Source organism: Pseudopodoces humilis, chromosome 2 (genome assembly GCF_049639895.1).
Source record: "Pseudopodoces humilis isolate 2021_Gansu_Grassland_sample_001 chromosome 2, ASM4963989v1, whole genome shotgun sequence".
Taxonomy (NCBI): Eukaryota; Metazoa; Chordata; class Aves; order Passeriformes; family Paridae; genus Pseudopodoces; species Pseudopodoces humilis.
The window spans coordinates 16,211,306-16,232,540 of record NC_142201.1 but is presented as its reverse complement, the minus strand read 5'-3'; the positions used below and the strand labels follow the sequence as shown (position 1 = coordinate 16,232,540).

The window sequence follows — 21,235 nt, the reverse complement described above, 5'->3', positions numbered from 1 at the left end:
CCGCCGCGCGCCCGCTCCGCCCGGGCCCGCCCTTCCCGCGGCGCTGGCGGCGGAAGTGGCGCACGCGGAAGCCGCGCGCACGGCCCCCCGGTTTCCGCAGCGGCGCCGGCGCGCCCCCAGCGCGGCCGCCGCCCCTGAGCCATGTTGCGCGGCCTGGGCAGCTGGCTGGGGCTGGAGCGGGCGGGCGAGGAGCAGCTGCTGCCCGCCGGCAAGAGCAGCGGCCCCGCGGAGCGGGAGCAGGACCAGGAGGAGGAGGAGGAGGCAGGGTCGGCCGGACAGGAGCAGGGCGAGCTGCAGGGGGACTCGGAGGCGCTGCTCAGCCAGGCCAAGGGGTTCGGCAGTGAGTGTCCCGGGGCTGCCGGCTTTCAAATATGAGCTGAGGGTGCAAATGTGCCTTTCGCTTATCGCATCTTTCGGAGCTGTTTTTAAAGGAGCAACGTTTCTTAAGTATCTGTTCTGTTGGCACTAGGGGAGGAAGTCTCTGTGGAGAGAACAGATCTGTCTGCGTAGAATAATCTACTTCGTGGAATGCTGTGGGCGTTTGTGATTTTTTTCATAGGAAAATAATGGGATTTGATGATTTTGTTGAACATGTTTGCATTCTTAGAATCACAGAATGGTTTGGGTTGGAAAGGACCTTGAAGATAATCTCATTCTGACGCCCGTGCCGTGCGCAGGGGCACTTTTTGCTAGACCAGGCTTAAAGCCACATCCAGCCTGGCCTTGAACGCTGCCAGGAATGAGACAAAGCTGTAATTTGCTATAAATAAAATTCCTACTTTACTGTAGTGAATTTTTGGATAAAATTAATCCATAGTATAGACCTATACTCATTACTAAAGCTTTTTTTAAAAAGAGGTTTGGGTTTTTTTAAAACTGATGCTCTGAAATTCTGGATCAGTATTATCTGAGATCTGATCATCTGAGATTAATCTGAGCTGGTTCTTTACTGTGCATCTTCTTGGGCAACTGAACTGCAGCAGTTTGGTCTGTGTACTTCGGTCAAATATCTGTCTAGTTGTGGTAAATTGGTTCTAATCTACTGATTGCTCTGATTGTTCTAATCTGCAAATTGCTCTGATTGTTCAGGAAGGCAAAAGGACTCTGAGTTGCAGGGAAAGAATAAGTATTGATTATTATTAATATAAAGATCTGTCCCATAACTTGCTCTGTAAGTGAAAATTTGGTTTAGTGGTAAGTGGGTCCATTGTATGTTACACCAGAGTAGATTGTGGTGGAGAGGCTTCCTTGCTTGTTTTCTTGTTGTTACACATTTTTACACCCTTTCTTGTTTTAACACATAATCCTAGAAACCTCTGCATGGCCAGCAACTTGGATAGCTGTGTAAAAAGATTCCCCTGGCACATAAAGAATTTTACTGGTAAAACAAGCCCTATAGACATTATTTTTTTGTTCATTATCATGCCGTTACAGAAATTATGAGCGTTTCACCAAAGTGAACTAATAATAGAAATATTGCTAGATACATGTTTTTAATACAGGTATGGACTTGTAAGATGGAAGACGAATTTCTTAGTCATTTGAAAGTGTTATTTTCCACCACTAATCCTATTTTTCTAAGGCTAAATACCACCCTTTCTGCAGTTTTAGAAGTACCTTAGTTCAAAACAGTATTTGCCCTAATTGGAAATAAAAAGCATTTTGCTCTTCACCATGGTTCCAGGACTGGCCAAAACCACTTTGTGCAATAATGCCAGAATGTCACTCCAGACAGCAAATATCTCTGCACTTTTGCACCTAAAACAATTGCATATGTGAGAGTTTCCAGGGATACATGAAACAGTCAATAAAAGCTGGTGAGGAGTGAGCTGTCCAGTAGGTTGCTGCTTCCTCTACTCTCTCATAAGGGGAATAATTTATGTGTCTATATCTAAAACATGGAACTTAACCTTTTTCTTATACCTGAATCATGTGATGGGTTATAAAGCCTGATAACAGATATAAAAGGTGCTAGTAACTACTTGAAGGATGATGTTTGGTTACCACCATTCTGTGACTTGTAAGCGAAAGTTACATATAAAAAATTGTCTTAAGGCTTGGCTAGACCTCTGCATATTTTGGTATTGATTTGGTGATATCATAACAAGAGAACATTTTATCCAGCACAGAATGTAGTCAGCTTTCCAAAAGGTGATATCAGTGTTCCAAAGTAACTAATTTTACCAGTTGCTAACAACCATGTGTTAAAGGAACTTTTTTTTATTATTTTATTTTTTTCATTATAAGATAAGTTTTTACATTTCTAACCCATAGGGAAACAGGATTTTTTGAGAGTTCTTGAGAAGGAAAGTGGTCTTTTGTTTGAAACAGAAGTGCTGGGTTTTGGTGGAGTTTTGTTTATTTGTTTGGTTTTGGGGTGGTTGGTTGGTTGGTTGGTTGGTTGGTTTTTTTGACAACCCCCTTTACAGAAGTCAGAGGTGATTTTCTGAAATAACTGAAATATGTGACTCCTATTGAGCTGACTACCAAGCAGCACCCCCATTTTGCAGGGCTGCTCTCCAGACACTCCTCTGCCAATTTATATTCATCCCATGTGCAGAATCGAGTATTTATTCTTGTTAAATTTCATGCCATTGATGTTTGCCTAAATGTTCCAATCTATCTAGATCCCTCTGCATTTATTTTATTTACTATGGCACTGACACAATGTATGTACTGGAACTGAGATACCATAGTCATAATGCAACTATTGAGATACAATTAAGCGCCTGTGACATCATGCCATCTGAGAAATAGTACCAGTGTTTTAAAATCACTTGTCTATAAGCTTGCAAGTTTGTTCTCCTTAATTAAAATAGAATAATACAGTGCAGATGGCCATACTTTGTGTGTGTAGTTCTTTCTCTGCCACCTCTCTTCACTTCAGCACTACTAATACAAAGAATGTGAGTCTTTGAGAATATTTTTCATTGCTGTTCTGACACTGAATATTGTCAGAAAATATGGCTCTGAAAAACGAGTGCTTTTCATGGAGCTAGAGAGGAAGACAGTGCAAGATAGATAAGGACAAACATCAAGAGCAAGCTTCTGTGCTAAGACTTTTGAAGGAGGTGTTACATGCCTGAAATATTTCATGGATTTTCTGCCTCGGTTTATAAAACTTTATTGTGCATGTTGATTTTCTTAAAAAATGTAATTCTGTGTTAATACTGTGACTAAGTTACTTTATGGCTTAATGTATCCAAAATACTTACATAAAATTAGGAAAGACACATTGCTTCAGAAGATTCATTGGAAAGGAGTATTTAGAGGATCATTACCAATGTTTGATTTAGTAAACAAGGTTCATGTATAAATATTTGATTTACAGAAAATTGTGATCATCATTAAAGAATATAAACTAGAAAAGGATAAATAGAATTTTAGGGGTTTTTTGTAGGCCAGAAGCCAGGTTAAGTTATTTTGAAAAAAACTTTTAAGTAGGTATCCAAATGTCTAAAGAGAAGGAAAAATACATGTAGAAAGAGAACTGAACGTAAAGAAATCTATTCTCAGGTCTTTCTTTTTTTGTCTATGAAAGGTTACCTCTTCAATTTTGCCTCTGCTGCTACAAAAAAGATATCTGAGTCTGTTGCTGAAACAGCACAGACTATAAAGAAGTCTGTAGAAGAAGGAAAAATTGACAGTATCATCGATAAGGTAATTTGTTTCTAGACAGTTGATCTGGAAGATCTGTTTCTTACTGTTGTTACAACATGTGGCAAATCTGGCATTTGGTAACATTTCTTTCTGTATGCTATCTTTAGATATTGTCTTTCAAGAGATACTGTGCATCTCTTGTCATGATGAATGATATGACTGAAATGTTTATTCATGGTAGAGTTGCCAAAACAATGGTCACCCTGTTTTTATCAGTGCTGCACCTGTGTTTCTTCAGTTCCCTCAGGATGTTGATATGCTGGAGAAAGATCAGAAGAAAATATGAAAAATGCTGATGTAGGTGGAAGGGCTGGAAAAATTTGAGAAAGGCAGCTGGGGAATGTCTGTCCCAAGATGTGTGGACTGGTTTCTTTTTTGCCCCACAGCTTATTTAGTTGGAAAAATTAATGAGGTAGCTTGCTTAAAGAAAGGCACCTCTGTGCAAAGGTCAGAATTAGCTTGGCACTGTACATATTGCATCCTAGGACCCTAGGGGTATACAGGTACATTTTCATAAAAACCAGTGAGCTAATGAAACAGTACCTTGTTATTGTCCTGGCTTTTTCCCCACCCTGACCCTGACATGCTGCTCTTGTCCTCTCTTCCTGTCAGCTCCAGTTGCTTAACTTGTGCCAACAAGTGTTCTTCCAGTGCTGTAAGCCACAAACTTTACAGATGGAAAAGAAAAAAAGAAAAAGGCAGCAATAAGTACCATTAAGTGTTCTGTGTTTGTTATTGGGAGTATCTTGGAAGGGAAGGGAAAGGGAGCTGGTCAAAACCATCCCAACTGTAGTAGGACTCTGCATCCAGGAGTGTCTGACACAGGCAAACCCCTTTTCCAGCTCCTGCCTCTCAGACAGCCCTCCCACGGAACTACAGCATTGCCTGTTTATTTTTTTAATGCAATAGAAGTCTACTTCTTGATATAATTAGTGTTTGTGTTATCTTCCAAATGAATCATCAAATTACATCAAATTAATTTCTATTATGATCACATTTTACATTTTGTCTTCAGATTTCATTGACAGTTGGCTGTATAATAATAGCAGAGATCTATTTCCTTCTACAGTAATATCAGAGTCTAATGTAATTTTGATCTACATCAGAAAGGAAAAGTCAAGTAACAAGGTTATTTTTAAATTTAATACACTAATAATAATGCCCCTAAGAAACTGTAGCTAAATACCATATTTTGTAAGTATATTTTATGCCTCAAATACCGTTTTCTTTTTTCTGTAAATGTCTTAGAGTAATATGAATTCTCTGTTTTGATTAATCAGTATTACATAGAGGAGAATTATACCTGTATCATCATAAGGCTTTCTTCTTATACCATATAATTATTTTTATTCCATAAGTAGAAAAAATAATAGAACTTTAAACCAGAAGGAACCACAATAATCTGTTTGCATAACTGACACTACTGTAGTTCTCTCACTGATAGTGATAGTAAACTGGAATACTGGATCACTGAAGGAAAACAAAGTATAGCACAATTTATCAAGATTTAGCTTGAAGACTTCTGTGCATTTTGGCAACTTGTTAATCCATAGACCTCACTGCATAAAAGTTGTATTTTGTGAGTGGTTTAAGTATTCATTTCTAACTTCATCTTTTTTGCCTCTGCTTTCAACCACAGAACACTTGCATTCTTACTTCTAGATTATGGCATTCCAAATTATGAGACCATTCTCCATTTTTTAAATTCTGAATTCAATATAGAATATTTCTAAATACGATTTTTTTAATGAAAATTTGTCAACATAAATGGAAAAGTTATTTTCTTTCAGCAAAGCAAGTGTTCTGAAATCCAACTTTACAATTTTGAAAGTCCTGTTTTTTCAATGGATGTATTTCTTAGGCAACTCTTGAAGCTTCTTTAAGGCTAAGTGTTAGTGCTTTAAAAACATGTTTAAATAAGTCTAAACAGTCTGCATGGTCTGTATTTGATACAGTGAGACACTAAGTGGATATGCATTGAATGCCAGTGTTCAAATTATCAGCTAAGATTTTCCATCTTTTTTTCCTTGTCCCCTGAACTTAATAAAACTATAAATATAATTTTGAAAGCATACACAATAGTTTTAAATGCAAAAACAAATGTTTCAATAAAAGGAAGTGTATGATTGACATGAAACACCTTTAACTTACAGGAAGGGCCACTATGGATATAAGAATATGCACTGTATTTGAAAGCACATTCTGACTGAATATAAAACAGGAAGAGTGAATTTTAATTTCTTTTTTTTAATTGTGGTTCCCTAATTTTTATTTTAGACAATTATTGGAGACTTTCAGAAGGAACAGAAGAAATTTGTCCAAGAGCAGCAAAACAAAAAATCAGGTAATATATGCTTTTTTTGATGATGTCTATCATAACATAAGTGAAACCTTGCTGAAAGCTGGATAATTGAGCTATGTCTAAAACTGATCTATCAAAACACTATTTAATGAAATACATTATGACAGAACTTAATGCATATGGTGATATAGGAAGATTATATTTTTAAGTGAGGTTACTGTTAAGTTATGTAGTTGGTTTAGATTTGCTTTTTAACCAAATTCTGCTTTGTGAAATAAACTCAAAGATCACCATGCTAGCAAAGTTGTTTTCTCACATTGTTTCATCTTTTATCTTATTTAACGTGTTACCTGAATGCAATAATTTTTGACAGTTTGAGTAAGTAGTGACTCTGTTTATCTTTAAAATGAACCAGTTTTAAATGGATAATGATAAAAAATTTCATGGTGCTTGTAGTTAGTATGTGCATCTGGTTTCTTCTTGGAAGATTGCTTATGGGATTGTGTTGCCTATATTTCTGTCTTTTTGTCTATTAGTAAACTTGGGATTCTCTTAATGTATTTTTAAAAGCTCCATGAAAATAGATAGCTGGATTGGCCAAAGGGGGATAACAGATGGCCTGACTGAAAGAAATATCAGCATCTGATGTGGATCCATCTGGGTGAAAGATCTTGCTGATACCAGTTGCACAGGCAAATAAGTGTTACTAGTTTAAGGGCACAAGAATTATTTATCTGCTACAGGTGCATCATGTTGTCTCCGTAGGCTGAATTTGCATTGATAGTGAAGAGATTGATAAATATCTATACATCTATAATAGTTTATTTTCCTCTCTGTACAGCCCAAAGAACTATTTTGAAAGTATCTGCATAACAATACAAACCAGCTGAACTGGAGTAGGCTTACTTGGTGTGTAACATGTTGTAATTCATAACCAATTTATAACATTTTTCTCCATTGTTAAAGAATTGGTGTCTTCTAGGTGTAAGTTACTTCTCAAGCTTAATTTAGACAAAGTTTACACATTTAAAGTGGATCTGGAAATACCATTTGCAGGCAACTTAATTAGTTACACAGCACTACTTCAGTGGCAAAACTAAGAGGCACCAAATTCTGACTGTTGCATGCTGCAAAGAAATCCCCACAATTTTATTTTTACAATAACAGCGATCAGCAACTATTTGATTAATACTTTTTTACCTCAGATAAGCGAAGATCCATTCCTAGGGCTTCTCTGTTACACCATGGACTTAGTTTAGGAAAAAGACGCAATGACTTGGCCTACTGGCTTACTTTTGTAACACTTTGTGTCAGTTACATTATGGTAAGGTCTGTTATTTGGAGTGGGGTTTTTCTAAGTAATATAAATGCAGTTATTTTCCTCTTTTCAATACTAGAAGCAGCAGTGCCTCCCTGGGTAGACAGCAATGAAGAAGAGACAATTCAACAACAAATACTGGCCTTATCAGCAGTGAGTATTTCACTTCCTGTAAGGTTTGAAATTTTCTCTTGGAGAAATTAAAACTACTGGGGGGTTTTTTAAGTCCTTTTTTTTTAATTATGTGTTTTCAAGATACTTTTAATATGTCTATCACCACACAAATCATGTGCAAGAGTAAATAGTTCTATCAGTTTCAATTTGAACCGAAGCAGATCCTCAGTACAGTTTTTATTTTTTATAAAGACTTCATAGATTGCTTTGCTGCTCTTGTGTGTGAAATATGGTGTCCTTTTTCTGATATAATTTAATGGCCATAAATATGTTCTTCAAAGGATAAACGGAATTTTCTGCGGGATCCTCCAGCAGGTGTGCAGTTTCATTTTGACTTTGATCAAATGTACCCTGTTGCACTGGTGATGTTACAGGAAGATGAGCTTCTCAATAGGATGAGGTTTGACCTTGTTCCCAAACAGTAAGTAATTTCTGCTGGTAACTGTATCATCATGCTTTTAATGTGTCTGTAAATACCCATAAATTACTCCTTGTTCTTTTCATTTCCTTTGATTCTTTATGTTTTTTCATTGTCTACATATATTTTTATGTGCTAGTGTCTAACACATAGAGTATTGCCACGTGCATTGCAGTTTAGCAGCTTGAGGTAAGGAGTATATCTGTGAGACAGAACTAATAATGACCTGTGATAATAATGATTAATGTATGGGGGAGACTCAGTATTTCCATGTTCAGTGTGCTAAATTAAATTATTTTTTTTTCTCCAAAGAAAGGTAAAGGCAACAATAAAAGTGTTCATATCTGTAGGTGTAACTGACATCCCAAAAAGGTGATTACAGATAGTCAGAGACTGCCTCTGGAGAAATGGTAATAGAATGTGTCACAAAAAAGCAGCAATGCAAGCAAGAAAAACTGGATTTGGATAGGAAATGGCAAAAGCTCTGTGTTGCAGAGCTTTATTCTGAAGCTGTTATTCCCTGTCCAGTCCCAGACTCTGTTCCTAATGCTTGTTTCACACCTCAACTTTCTATTTTAGTGGGAGTTCCCAACATTAGTCTCCTTGTCTAAGGATGAAAATGGAAAGAAAATCTTTCCTTGTGACATCTTCTGTCTTAAATCTCCTCCTTTTATGAACCTACCCAGCTCCTCATTCTGTTTACCTTCTTCTCTGTTCAGTTCTGAAGATCAGCCCATATTCTCTGATGCTCTGTCTTGAGCCTCTGGCCATGCTGTTCTTGCCTTTCCTGCCACATTGCTTAATATGTTTGTTGCCTGTTCTTAGTCTCAGTGGTCACTGTTTGCATGAAGAGGTGTGAAGGTAATTTCATTCTTTCTTAACCTACACAAGTTCCTCCCCACAGATCTTGCCATTTCTGCGGTCTGTTGCCTGTGGTTTAAAGTTGGTTCTCTTCTTTCTTGCTAGAGGAATTTCAGAGGGAAATGTTACCTGAGGCAGGGGGTAGTCTCCCACTTGTTGGAGCTGGTCATTTCCAAGATGGCAGTTTCTGGTTACTAAAGGTTCTGTGGACATGCTGAAAGATGTGCAGATAGTGAAATAGTACTGCTGCAATCTAGGAATGGCTTCTGCCAACACAGCTGTTCCAGTTCCACCTGATGTCTAGGGAAGATGTAGACAATTATAGTTTGACAGTGATAGAGTGTTTGGCTTAGAGGGGAAGAGAACGGGGTTGTTTGTCTTGTTGGGTTTGTTTACATAGTTTGTCAGGAGAGATGGAAGAACATCATATTTTTCCTTACCGTGTGTTGCTGCATGCTTTTTCTAGAGTTATAACATTACTATTGTAGGTTCAAGTCAATTGCAAATGTCTTGTGAAAGATCAGGAACTTTTAAAATGATGGACTTTTTAGTATGTGTTAATGTCACAAATTTCTTTTTTAAGTTTTTACTTAAATATCAGCTATGTCTACTCCTCTCTGCATATTTAATTTTATTTCACTGCTAGATGGCTAAAGGAACCATATTCTAAATGCAGTAATCAAAATTTGTTTGTTCTCTCTAGTGTAAAGGAGGAAGTGTTCTGGAGAAATTACTTCTACAGGGTGTCCCTAATTAAACAGTCTGCACAACTCACCGCGCTTGCAGCTCAACAGCAAGCAGCAGGAAAGGAAGAGAGCAAAAGCAGAGAAGAGGATGGTGAACTGAAAGGTATGGGAAACATTTGTTTTAACCCAGTTCACTAACTTAGTGTCATGCCGTTGTCTAAAATCAGAAGAAAAACTTTCCAAACAATATTAAAATTGATAACATATAGAGCAATCTTTTAATGAAAGCTTTCAGTTGCACATATAATACCTATATGCATATGCAGCATCAAATTTTCACCATTTTTTAAAGTTTAATTAATTACCATGTCTAGCAAGTACATTCAATAGGAGAGCAGTTGCCCTAGTAACCCACCCTTGGATCTGCCCATTGGAGCCCCTCCAGGGATTCTTATCCCTATAACTTGTTATATCTACAAAGTATCTATTATTTCAGCCCAGGTGCTAATGCAAAACAGGATGTCCTTGTTAGAAACACTTTTTCTTGAAAATAAGACCAAACAGAATTTTAAGAATGTGTCATAATATGTGAGAAAGGGTAACTACTGTTCTAAAGTGTGAGAAAGTGCTAGAAAATATACACCTATATATTAAAAATGTACAAAGCTACAAATATATTTAAAAAGCTAAAAATCTTTAGGCATCAACAAATGCTTACTGTATAAATCAGATGCCATCACTTTTTTATCCTGGATTGCCTATTAAATCAGGGCTTCTCTCATCATACTTGGTGTCTTTGTGTAGATCAGGGAGGAGGAGGCTCCTGCTATTAAGCTGTTTTCCAGTTTCAGCCAACTTTGTCAGAAGAGGGGAAATCTCAAGAGGAGAAATGTTGTACTTGGCTTATGACAGCTCGTGACCATTAGCAGTTGTAGGTGTGATTTTTTACTTTTCAGACAGAAGGAGGAGATTCCCTTGGTTCACTTGCTCAGACAACAGGTACTAGCCAGCTGGAATATGGTTTGCTCTTGTCTTCTTCTCATCATTCACACCAAACAGAAGTTAGTGAGTGGTACGGGGTTAGAACTACTGTGGAGGAGTGCAGGGTGTGGATATGCCCGTAATGTATTGTGGAAACAGAAAAAATGGGGATCACGTGGTTACCTGGGATTCAGTCTTGAGATGAAAAAGCTGCTTCAACAAATGTGTCTTCAGTTACATTGATTAGTTTCTACAAGTGGTTCTTACTGACCTGACCCTCTTACGAACCACTGAACCTCTTTACACCTTAACAGATTCTGCAAGTAGAAATATCTGAGGCTTAAAGAGTATAAAGCAGTTAGTTACTGGCATAAACACAAAAGATACCCATTGCTCATTAACTCTTAGCTTAACCTAGGTGCACTCACCACCTCTGGTAAGACACCTGAAGGATCTTGGCAGGCTGGGTAGGCGCTGAGCAGAAGGAAAAAGCCTTTGCTGTACCTTGGAATGGTTCTTATATTCCCAATATCAATTAATTGCCATCCATGAAATCCACTAATACTTATGTCCTGTTGACACTGCTGTCCTGACTGACAGTCAGCTGATCACTGCCAAGTTAACTTATTTTTCCTCCTTTTTGAATATAATATCTTTCCATATAGGTATTTTTCCTCTTGAGACACCTTTCTTATTCTTTTTACAGACTTTTTCACAGGTCTTTTGCACAGTTTAGTAATCTTCTACACAGTCTGAGCTAAGATTACTCAGCTGGGCTTTTGCTCCTTGGATGGGCAGCTGAACTTTGGGGTGAAGGGAAGGCTACAGATAGAATTACAAAGCTGGGCTTCCATGTTGCATATGTGCCTTTGTCAGTTTGTGTCATGCTTCTCATAGATTTTGTTTGGAGTGTGCCTGTGTCAGCCTAGGCAAGGTCCCCATCTACGTGGAAGACGTATTTTTCTCTGAGTAGATTCTGTAGTAGCCTGTCGTGTCAGCATTGCCATACAAGCAATGCTGACAGGACAGGCTACTCCAGAATATACTGTACACCAAGAGGCACCAATTCCCACAACTTTTATTCAGTTCTTCACTGTCCCAAAACTATGGTTCTTCTAACTGAAGTGTCTCAACTTTGCAGGAGAGATGGCATCTGATCCTGTTGAACAACAAAAATGTTATGTTTGAGTCATCCAAGCCCTTGGAAAGTACCATTCAGTTAAAGTGAAAGTTGCTGGATTCTAGTAAAATTCCCATTGTGACTAAAGCAAAACATAACTTCATTTTCAAAAAAAGTCCACTGTCTTTTGCCCTATTGCAGCTCTTCTGCAGTTCAAAACACCAGTGTGGGATATGCAGATAGATTTACTGACTGCATGTTCTGTAATGGCAAAGAAACATGTACCAGACTGTAGTAAATGCATGTTTTGTTTGACTCATAAATTGGGTAGATTTGGGAAGCTCTGAATTCTATATGTTATTTTTGGTTTAAGTAACCTTTTTGAAAGTTGGATTCCCTAATTGGAGGCTAAAACTGGAAGTAATTGCCTGTTAGTAGTCATTCATAATGTTCAGGGTTTCTTCTTAAAACTGTGTCTGTAAAATAGAATTGTTAGCCTTCCATTTCTCTGTCTCCTCCTTAGCTGCTCTTTTCATTAAGTTAAATGAGAGTGGTTGATGGAAAAAAGACAAATGGAAGACATTCCACATTCTAGTGTAAAGGCTATGTAAGATTTATAACAAAATGCCAAGTTCTAGCTCTTCTCTAGGCATTAGTAGCTCTGTAGTCAGGAACTAAGTCACCTTGGGATGAGAGCACAATGCAGGAGGAGTGGGAGAGATGCCAGGTCAGTAGGTCCAGAATGATGCTAATGGTAGGTCAGTCACACCTGACTGGGGCATGGCCCAGCACAGAGCAGCTGTGTCTCATGTGCACGAGAGCAACAGGTGGGGCCTGAGGCACCTCTCTTGCACAGCAGTTACTGCCACATCCTGCAGCTTCCCCAAGCAGGGAATGCTGGAGCCTCTTTGGCTGCAGTGTTGGGTACAGTGAGAGATCCTCTGGGCATAGGAAAGTGGAAGGAAGAGGGAAGATGGGACAGAGCAGTGGGGATTGGGTAGATGAGCTATAAAAGCAGTGACAGCTACCAATTAGGGAATGATTTTAATTAAAACTGACCTTAATTTAAAAAATTAAACACAAAAAAAATCAGAAATTGCTGAGTTAGCAGGAAGAATCCACCTGGCGCCCTGTAGGAAGAAGAGCTGCAAGCTCAGAGCTGCTTTGCATGTTTAAGCAAAAAGAACTGCTAAGCAAGCACTCCACCACTACCACAGCCCCTGTATGTTGTTCTTGCAGCCACCTGGCTCTTCACTGTAACTCCTTGGATGTTGCATGAGGAAGAAAGCTGGGATGTTCCTTTACCTGCAAGGGAAAAGATCTAACCTTCCTTGTAAACAATTGTTGTCTTCCTAGCACTAAATAGAGAATGCACAGCGAGTTTTCTTAGGAAATTGACACCAGCTTCTAGGGTTTGTTTCTCAGTGACTCCCATTGCCTGTGTGAAGGGCAAGGCTGCAGAACACTGTTCTCATGTGCCCTTGGGGGTGTGCATAGTACGTGTGCAGTCTGGTCTGCTCAAGGGCTGACTGGCACCCATGCCAGCAGTAGTACCCAGCCAGGGGAGTTTGAGAACTTCTGTAATAGACAGTGACCGGATTGCAGACTAAGTGTATACATTTGTAGCTGTAAAGATCTTGGGATGTCATTTTGAGGGTCAGAGGGGTCCTGTCTATTAAGTTTGGAGCCATAAAGAGGAAATGGTTTGCTAAGTTTGTCTTAATTAACAATAGAAAATTGTTTCTATTTGTTTTTGAAAATGGTTCACCTGTGGCTAAATTCAACCTTTGGCCACAAAGATTCCTTAAAATACAATATTTACTTGTATATTTAATAGCTGTGCAAATTATATTTTTAATTATTATTATTTTTAATTATATTTAATTATATTTAAATATATATTTAAATGTTATCTACCTTTTTTTTTTCCGTTGATAGAAACAGTACGGCCAAAAACACCACCTGTTACAATAAAGCCTCAAATAAAGTCACAAGAGGTAAAAATGCTGTTATATTTTATGTGGGATTTAGTATGTGGAGCTGTTCCTTAATAGGTAATTATGCATCCTTTTGAGTAAGTTCTGCTACGAAACCATAATAATATAGTATCTGATAGTCCTAACCTGCTGCTGTTTTGCTGTGATATTAATTTTTAGCATATAATCTTGAAACTCATTTTCAGTAGCAGAAACAGAAGTTTATGTGAAGAATGTTTTCCTTAGTATCCTGCACATTATGATGTGATTTTACTGTCAAGAGTGAAATTTCCAAAATGTTTGGAGTAGAAGGTTAGCATTGCATTGAGACACTAGCAGTACCTTCATAAAAATATATTTGTGTGCCATGTTCTGTCCACCTCTTCAAGCTGTGGTCAGGCTGAAGTATAGAAAATCTAAATGATGTATTGCAATAGCAACACTTGTTTTATTTCACTTTTGTTTGGTACTGCAAAAACCTTTACTTTAGACACATAATGACCCAAGTTCATTTCTGGATTGTAAAATTGGTGCCAGAGAACACTCTTGGCAGAAGCAGAGCTGTGCATTCACTTGCCAATAATATGCAGCAGGCAAAAATTTGCAAAGAATAGTCCTCTCTTAATCTTACTTTGGTGTAGAAAGCTATTACTGAATTGTGGTCAAATTTTTAATATTTAGGTCCTGTTCTAAACTACACAGGAGTTTGTTATTGTTTCTGAAGATTACAAACTAAGAATTAAAGTTGTTAAGAGAGCACAAAAAGACAGCCTAGAATGTAAAGCAGATAATTTTCAGTATAGCTATGTAACAATTTTGTTTGTACAAAAATACTCTTAAGGAAAAGTAGCCAATAAAGAAAAATGTTGTGAGAGTAATGTGTCTGGGTTTTGTCAACCATATTAAAAGCAGTCACATGAGCAGAAGTATGTATTGGTGGCTTGTTTTACCCTGTCTGGATAAGTTTATACTAAAGTGTCTTGTTGCAGGATGAGGAAGAGATTTCCACAAGTCCAGGTGTATCAGAATTTGTGAGTGATGCTTTTGATACCTGTAATCTGAATCAGGAAGATCTAAGAAAAGAAATGGAACAACTAGTGCTAGACAAAAAGAAAGAAGAGACTTCAGTAGTAGAAGGTAAAACTACTATTACCTATTACCTGTTTCTTACACAGAGCAGTTCTAAGACAGGTTTATTTAAAAGAAAAAAAAAAAGTTGAAATTCTATTTAGAAAAGTAGATCTGTGACCATTTTTTCCAAAGTTCTAAGACAGGTTTATTTAAAAGAAAAAAAAAAAAATGAAATTCTATTTAGAAAAGTAGATCTGTGACCATTTTTTCCAAAGTGTATGAAACAAACTTCAATGAGATATTGCAGAAATTAATGATAATTTTCTCCATGGTCAATCCACATCTTATACAGAATGTTAACTGTGAGTAGTTTAAATCTGAAGAACCTAAGAGTTTTAGGTCGGTCTTTTATGAAAGTGAGTGTGGGGTATTTTTTTCTTTTTATCTCCTTTCTCTTTCATAGGTTCTTCTGCATATTAATTGTTTCCTTTGATTTACATCCTTGTAGGTAAAGTATAGTATTTGAAAGTCAGGCTCTGTTTTCTTCTTTTGGCACCAGCTAAAAAGGCAACATTTGTACCAGACTATGAGCTTGAAGAGGCCTCTGCCTATAAAGGTTTACAGGCATTTGGAACAGTTAAAATTTAACAAATAGTTCTGAGAATGATGATAAGAAATTAAGTGGATATTAATTAAATAATTCAGAAGAGCTGGTATCAGTGTAAAGAGCATAAAAACAGTCTGTGATGATGTGACTCTGAGCCATACATCATTTACTATGACAACACTTGAATATGTAGATGCTTACCATAAAAATTTGCAAAATTTTCTTAGAATGTGCTTTGGATTTTGAATCATTGTTTTCTGATTTATTTTTTTCTGTCCAATACAAAGCCAAGCTTCAGGAATTGTAATGAGTAGTATCAATTTCTTGCATCTAGTTCTATGATGAAAGTGTTTCAGTAGGTCATTAATGTGTTACTTGTCCAGAGAAATCTCAGCTGGCCGGACTGAGTTGGACTCTGGAATTGCGTACCTTCCTATCTAGGCTGAGCAACCAACCAACGTGTAACACATCAAACGCCCATCTCCTCCCCCACACTCTTGCCTATGATAGGTAGAGCTAATTAAAACAGAGATTAACAACACAAGAAAGCCTTCTGACTCATTTTTTGCCCTGAAGTATGAAATATTATTACCTTTAACCCTGATTAAGTGAGCTTGCCTAACTACAAAAGTCAGTGAGGAGAGTACTTCCTTCTTTGTTTTAAACTAGCTTCAGTATTTGATCTTGATTTCTTTTTTCCATAACCATATATCCACACTTTTACAAACTTCATTTTTTTAATGAAGATTTAGAATTGCAAAGGGAGATTCAGTTGATAGTAGAGTGAAAGATTGTAGAAAACTATCTTGCAACGTGACACTCATAATGACTCAGCTGTGTATTTGCTCTTTATGTCTTTATTATAGTATGCATATAGGAATATAGCCTTGTATATTAATTCTTACTTGTAATCAGTAAGAAGGTGAAATTTCTGAAGTTCCTTTTGATTCTAAAGAGAATAGTCCGTCAAGTTTAGGGGATGTGAGAGAGATTCAGTGCAAATTCATCTAGTTTTATATAAATAAGTAACATTCAATATAATCCATTTCATTCTTGCACATAATTTGTCTCTTTTAGAAGAAACTGCTGATTGGGAAAAGGAATTACAGCAAGAGCTTCAAGAGTATGAGGTGGTGACAGAATCAGAAAAGCGTGATGAAAACTGGGATAAAGAAATAGAAGAAATGCTGCAAGAAGAAAATTAAGCATTTTCACAAAATCACTATAACCCAAAGCTCTTTTGGAGGACTGACATGGATATATGCTTTCATATCTTGCTTACAAAAATATCTTCAGAAGACAGAAAATAATCCTAAAGTTGTTATAATTCCATATGGGAATACAACCAGTATTTCTGTTCTTTATATGAGCAGTTTCTGAACTTCTATATTCTTCAAAAGAAAAAAAGAGGACGTAGATACTGCAGGTTATAATTAAAAGAGATAACATTAATACATGAAGCAGTGGTTCAGTTTGAGGCATTTTTAGGTGATCAAGAAGCCCTTCAAAGAGATTTCTAAATCTTAATAATCGCTTCTTTTTTTCCCTCTTCCCAGCCTTCTGTTTGGGATGTTGTAAGTAACTTAGTCCTTGACAACAATTCTCTCTTGACATTTGCACTCTGATCCCTGTATAATCTGTAAATGTGTACTATTTTTAAGGTACTTGTAGTTGGTAGATTTCACATGTATTTAACTTCTTTGATGTATGTAGCCAAAGAATTTATAGAAAACCCTATTGAATAACTTTAAAGGATTTGGTAAAACATACTAATGCAGACTCCAAAAGAAGCTGATTATTTATCAGTCAAGCAGCAAACATTTAAGCATTTAAGTTAGGGTAGAATTAGCAACTGGTTGAATTAAATTTGGGGTTGTTAATCATATTGAGATACTGCCTTTCCCCACAGAGAGAAATGGTTTAATGCATTCTTTCTGCAGAAGGCTGTTATGTTTCCATGTAATTTTACTGTATAAGCTGAGAGCAAATTAAATACTACTTCTTATTTTAAGTGCTGAAACATTTATGTAAAAACTTCCACTGGTTTGGACATCTTTATTAAATACTGTAAATATGTATAAAATTGGCTCATTTATTTGGAGGGGGGGCAGTGAGGAGTAAATATGCTTCAGATACATATATTAAAAATACACTTTTTTACAGTGCTTAAGACATAGAATTTAAATTTAAAAACAGGGTTTTTCTCTAAAAGGTTTTTGATTCTTCATAGGTATCTGGATGTTTCCTGTGGTTATACCATTAAGTCAGTTCCTTTATATATAGATAAATGAAGATTTTATGTTCTGTTTGTCATCTGTTTGATAAACTTCTATGACAAAATATTCATCCAATTCCAAATACAAAGGAAAATCGGTAACATTGAGTAGGTCGGAGCCATTAAGCACAATTGAATTATAGCCATCTTACATATAGTAAGTTCTGTCTTAATGACATAATTCTGCAGAAGACTTTTGTAAAGAGACTAAAGAGATTGTAGCTGTAATTACTCAGTCAATATTCATCCTGTGGGAAATTAAAAGAGCTAAGTACAGTGCTGTAACTGTAAGAAAGGACTATTTTAAATGGTCTCCATTAGCAACTTGGACAGAAAGTTCTCTATTTCTCATTATGGAAGAGCAGTTGTTTTAAACCTGCATACATTTGGCTTCTCAAATTAGTTTATTGCCATACACTTTCTCAACTGCAAACCATTTTAAGCACAATTTATATTTTTATTGTGTTTTTCACTTAGTAAACAGATGTGAGGTAAGTCACGGTAAATAAGAGGTACTTAAGGAGCTTTTTATATCTGGGATTAATTAAAGACAACAAAAGTTAAATCTGTTATGCTTATAAAAATAAGACTATTCACAGCTTGATGGTTACTCTTGACAAATACAGCTGCTGTAGATTTAAGCTGGAAATATTAGAATCTGTGTACTGTGCAGTTTGATGTGATACCTTCTAAAAAGATGGGTAGTTCTATTATGATGGTGGCAAATATTCCCTGGATGACTGAGAGCTCCAAAATCGCTGTTCCAAAAGTCCACTTAAAAATAAGCCTGATCATTCCTAATGTACTCAAGTATGATGTATGATGGCCTTATTTGCATGGGGCTTGTACATCAAGCCTCGTTTTTCTTGTCATGTAAGCATAACCTATATAGAGGTCATAGATACTAAATTCCATTTTTCATAAAAGATGGTTCCTTCATATAAAATTTTAATTATTCCCTTTTTGTGAAAAGCAAGTATATCTATAAAATAAAAAAACCCACTGCTTAAATTTGCATTTAAAAAATACAATAATGTAGCAAGGCTGAATCTGACTTGAGCTGTGATATTTCAAGTCTCTTATCGAAAGTCACATTAATATTTTCAAATCTGGGTATCTGGTTTTAAGCTGAAAAACTTAGGCAAATTCTCCACAATCCTGCAGTTTTCAGGCCTGGCCTATGCCTTTCATTTAGTTAGGTGCTACAAGTGCCTATCAGTTCTTATTGTGTATGGGAAGAGGGAAAGTTTCTGCATTCAGCTTGCCACGTGACAGGAGTACAGGTAGACCTCTTCATGTTCATGCTGAATTTTGCATGCCTTTGTACCCAAATGTGTCATAATAGTGTATTACATATGCAAGTGTGCTGGTCTTTTCTTATCAACATCGTTCCAAGCACTGGGATGGTGCAGATGCTAAAATCCAGCAAAACAGTGCCACAAAATCAGTGACAAAAAGAAACTAAAAAATGAATGTAAATAGCATCATCCTGTGGATACAGTGTGACAGAAAGTACAGTTGTTCAAAACATTGAGAAGAAGTAAACAACAAATCAAAAGATAGTTAACAAATTTTATTAGAAGATAAACTTGCAGGCTTTTTAACTTTTGGGAAATGGGGCAAAGATCACCCAGGAATTATGTAGGTTAGCTTAGAATAGCTCTGAGATACCAACATCTCCACTTACTCTGTGCACTGAAAAATCATCTTCAGCTATTAATTCATAATTCAAGTGTGTATTAGTTAATACCTATATGGAATTTTTAAAATTCAATAAACTATCTGGAGGAAGAGGAAAGTTTGTAAAATCCAGGAATAAGAAAAGTGTAGTGAAAAGTTCCTCTACATTTTGATTTGATCACTTATAGATGATCTGTTATCAAAGTTAATCAAAGCTTTCAGTTTCCTGAATTGTTCTAGTAAACTTTTAATTCTTTTAGTTTTTTGCCTCAGTATTTTTTTTTTAACTTGCTCTTTGGTGATCTTGGTGGGTCAGTGGGGTGATGTATGTAGTACTGAAGTGCAGGATGTCAATTTTAACCTCATGCATTTAAAGAATAACCCTATGTGCAGGAGCCTGTTGCTGGGCTGGGAGATGCATCCTTGAACTGTTGGCCACTCACATATTACTCACTTTTACTTTGCAGTATCTATTGCACAGGAAGGAGCACAGTGTGTCTGGTTACTTCTCTGTGCACTGCCAAGCAGTGGCAGCTGCATTGGGCCCTCAGTCCTGGGACTGTGTCAAGCATGTGGTTGTACCATTGATGCAATTATCTGTGATCATAAAAATATGAGCCAGACACAGGGTGATAAAAAGGGGTACTTGTATATAAGGATCCTCAGGTGCACAGCTTGTTAGGTGGAAAATACGTGTTAGGTGGAAGATGCATACCCCGTGTGACATATGTACAATTTTTACACATTTTGCAAATTGGCATATCTGACAAGAGCCCTGCACTTAGCAACATGCCTGGTGGAGTAATCCCCACAGTTCTAGTACCTTCTAAATTCTCCCCACCTGCAGTGGGGACCAGGCCCTGTTTACAAAAATGTGTCTTGAAAAGCTGGTTTCAACCTTGGTTTCTAAGGAGAACCAAGATAGCATAGGGGTTCTAGAATTTTTTTTGTCTTCCTGCCTAGGAAAATGCTGAAGCTAAGCTACAATAAGAAGCTACAAAGCTACAAATATATGTGCATAGAATACAGACAATATATAAAGAAAAAAGGTAAAAAACAATACTGTTTAGCACCCTGATGATGGTTGGGGTTTCAATTCAGCAGAAGTATACAAGATGTATTCCCTGGCCTGACACTCATGTCTCAGTAAGTGCTGACTAAATAGATCTGTAACAGCAGTACAGTAGCCTAGCCTTAAATAACATTACCCATTAGTAGATTTTCCTTCCAAAATAATAATTTTCAATGCTCTTCTCTTTTGTTTTAAACATTTGGATGGTTTGTGTGTGTTAGATCATCATTCTAAATTTTTTTTTAAGAAAATGGCAAGTCAATTTCTTGCTATATTTTCTTTGTGTATGTTACAGTTAACTGTTGGAGAAAACAATTTCTACAAAAATATCAAAAGACACGGCTTTGTGTGGAGTTTTTCGTAGGGGGTCTTGGGTCTCAAAGAGACATGAGCAGTTGTTGGTTGCTGTAAAGTTGTTTATTGTATGAATCCATCAGCCTGGAAGGCAAAGAGTTCAGAGTATTAAAGTCCGTGCTAAAAGCTTTCTGGCATAAGTCCTGATATTCTGAGCAGTTTCCTGGCATGAAGTCACGATGGTTTGGGTGCAGAAGCAGTTGTGGCAGTTTCTTCTTTCTGTGTGATTCCTCTTTCACCTCAGTACAGGGGATTATATTCATAAATCATCCAATCAACTGAAAAGATGATTCTAAAACATTTTTTCTACATCAATCTAAGCTTAATTCTTAATATACAAAAGTAGCATCAGTTTTACCTAAAATTTACATATAGAGCATTATCTGTGTAAGTGAATAATACTATTTGCTCTATCTGGAAATGCAAGCTATGTTTTCATTATGTCTAGACCTAAGTTCTGTAAAGTGTAGCACTGCTGAATTTCAAACTAGGCTTTAGGGCTTTTTACTAGCTTTTTACTAGTCTCTTAAGGCACTTGAAATGTTACATTTTGTATCTTTACAGTATTACAAATATAACATATAATTCTTTATTCTCCTTCACGAATTTTTATCCAATGCTATATTTATCACAGTCCCCCGCCTAATAATTTATCACATTAAAAATTCGTGTTATCTCAT

At 36.7% G+C, this 21,235-nt stretch overlaps 1 protein-coding gene across 1 annotated transcript; it reads left to right on the top strand.

The window, feature by feature from the left end:
- Positions 1-90: 90 nt before the first annotated feature.
- Positions 91-20,695, top strand: SYAP1 (synapse associated protein 1). The gene is made up of 9 exons (XM_005516664.2): positions 91-340; positions 3,542-3,660; positions 5,938-6,004; positions 7,360-7,433; positions 7,736-7,875; positions 9,437-9,582; positions 13,459-13,517; positions 14,486-14,633; positions 16,252-20,695. Exons 1-9 carry the CDS (start codon positions 142-144, stop codon positions 16,377-16,379), a joined length of 1,080 nt encoding a protein of 359 aa, XP_005516721.2. The 5' UTR covers positions 91-141; the 3' UTR covers positions 16,380-20,695.
- Positions 20,696-21,235: the final 540 nt, after the last annotated feature.

Excerpts from the sequence above, each read along its gene's own strand:
- SYAP1 (XM_005516664.2), top strand. The coding sequence starts at position 142 with ATGTTGCGCGGCCTGGGCAGCTGGCTGGGGCTGGAGCGGGCGGGCGAG. Across the intron at positions 9,583-13,458 it reads AGAGGATGGTGAACTGAAAG|AAACAGTACGGCCAAAAACA; the intron begins GTATGGGAAACA and ends TTCCGTTGATAG. Across the intron at positions 14,634-16,251 it reads AGAGACTTCAGTAGTAGAAG|AAGAAACTGCTGATTGGGAA; the intron begins GTAAAACTACTA and ends TGTCTCTTTTAG.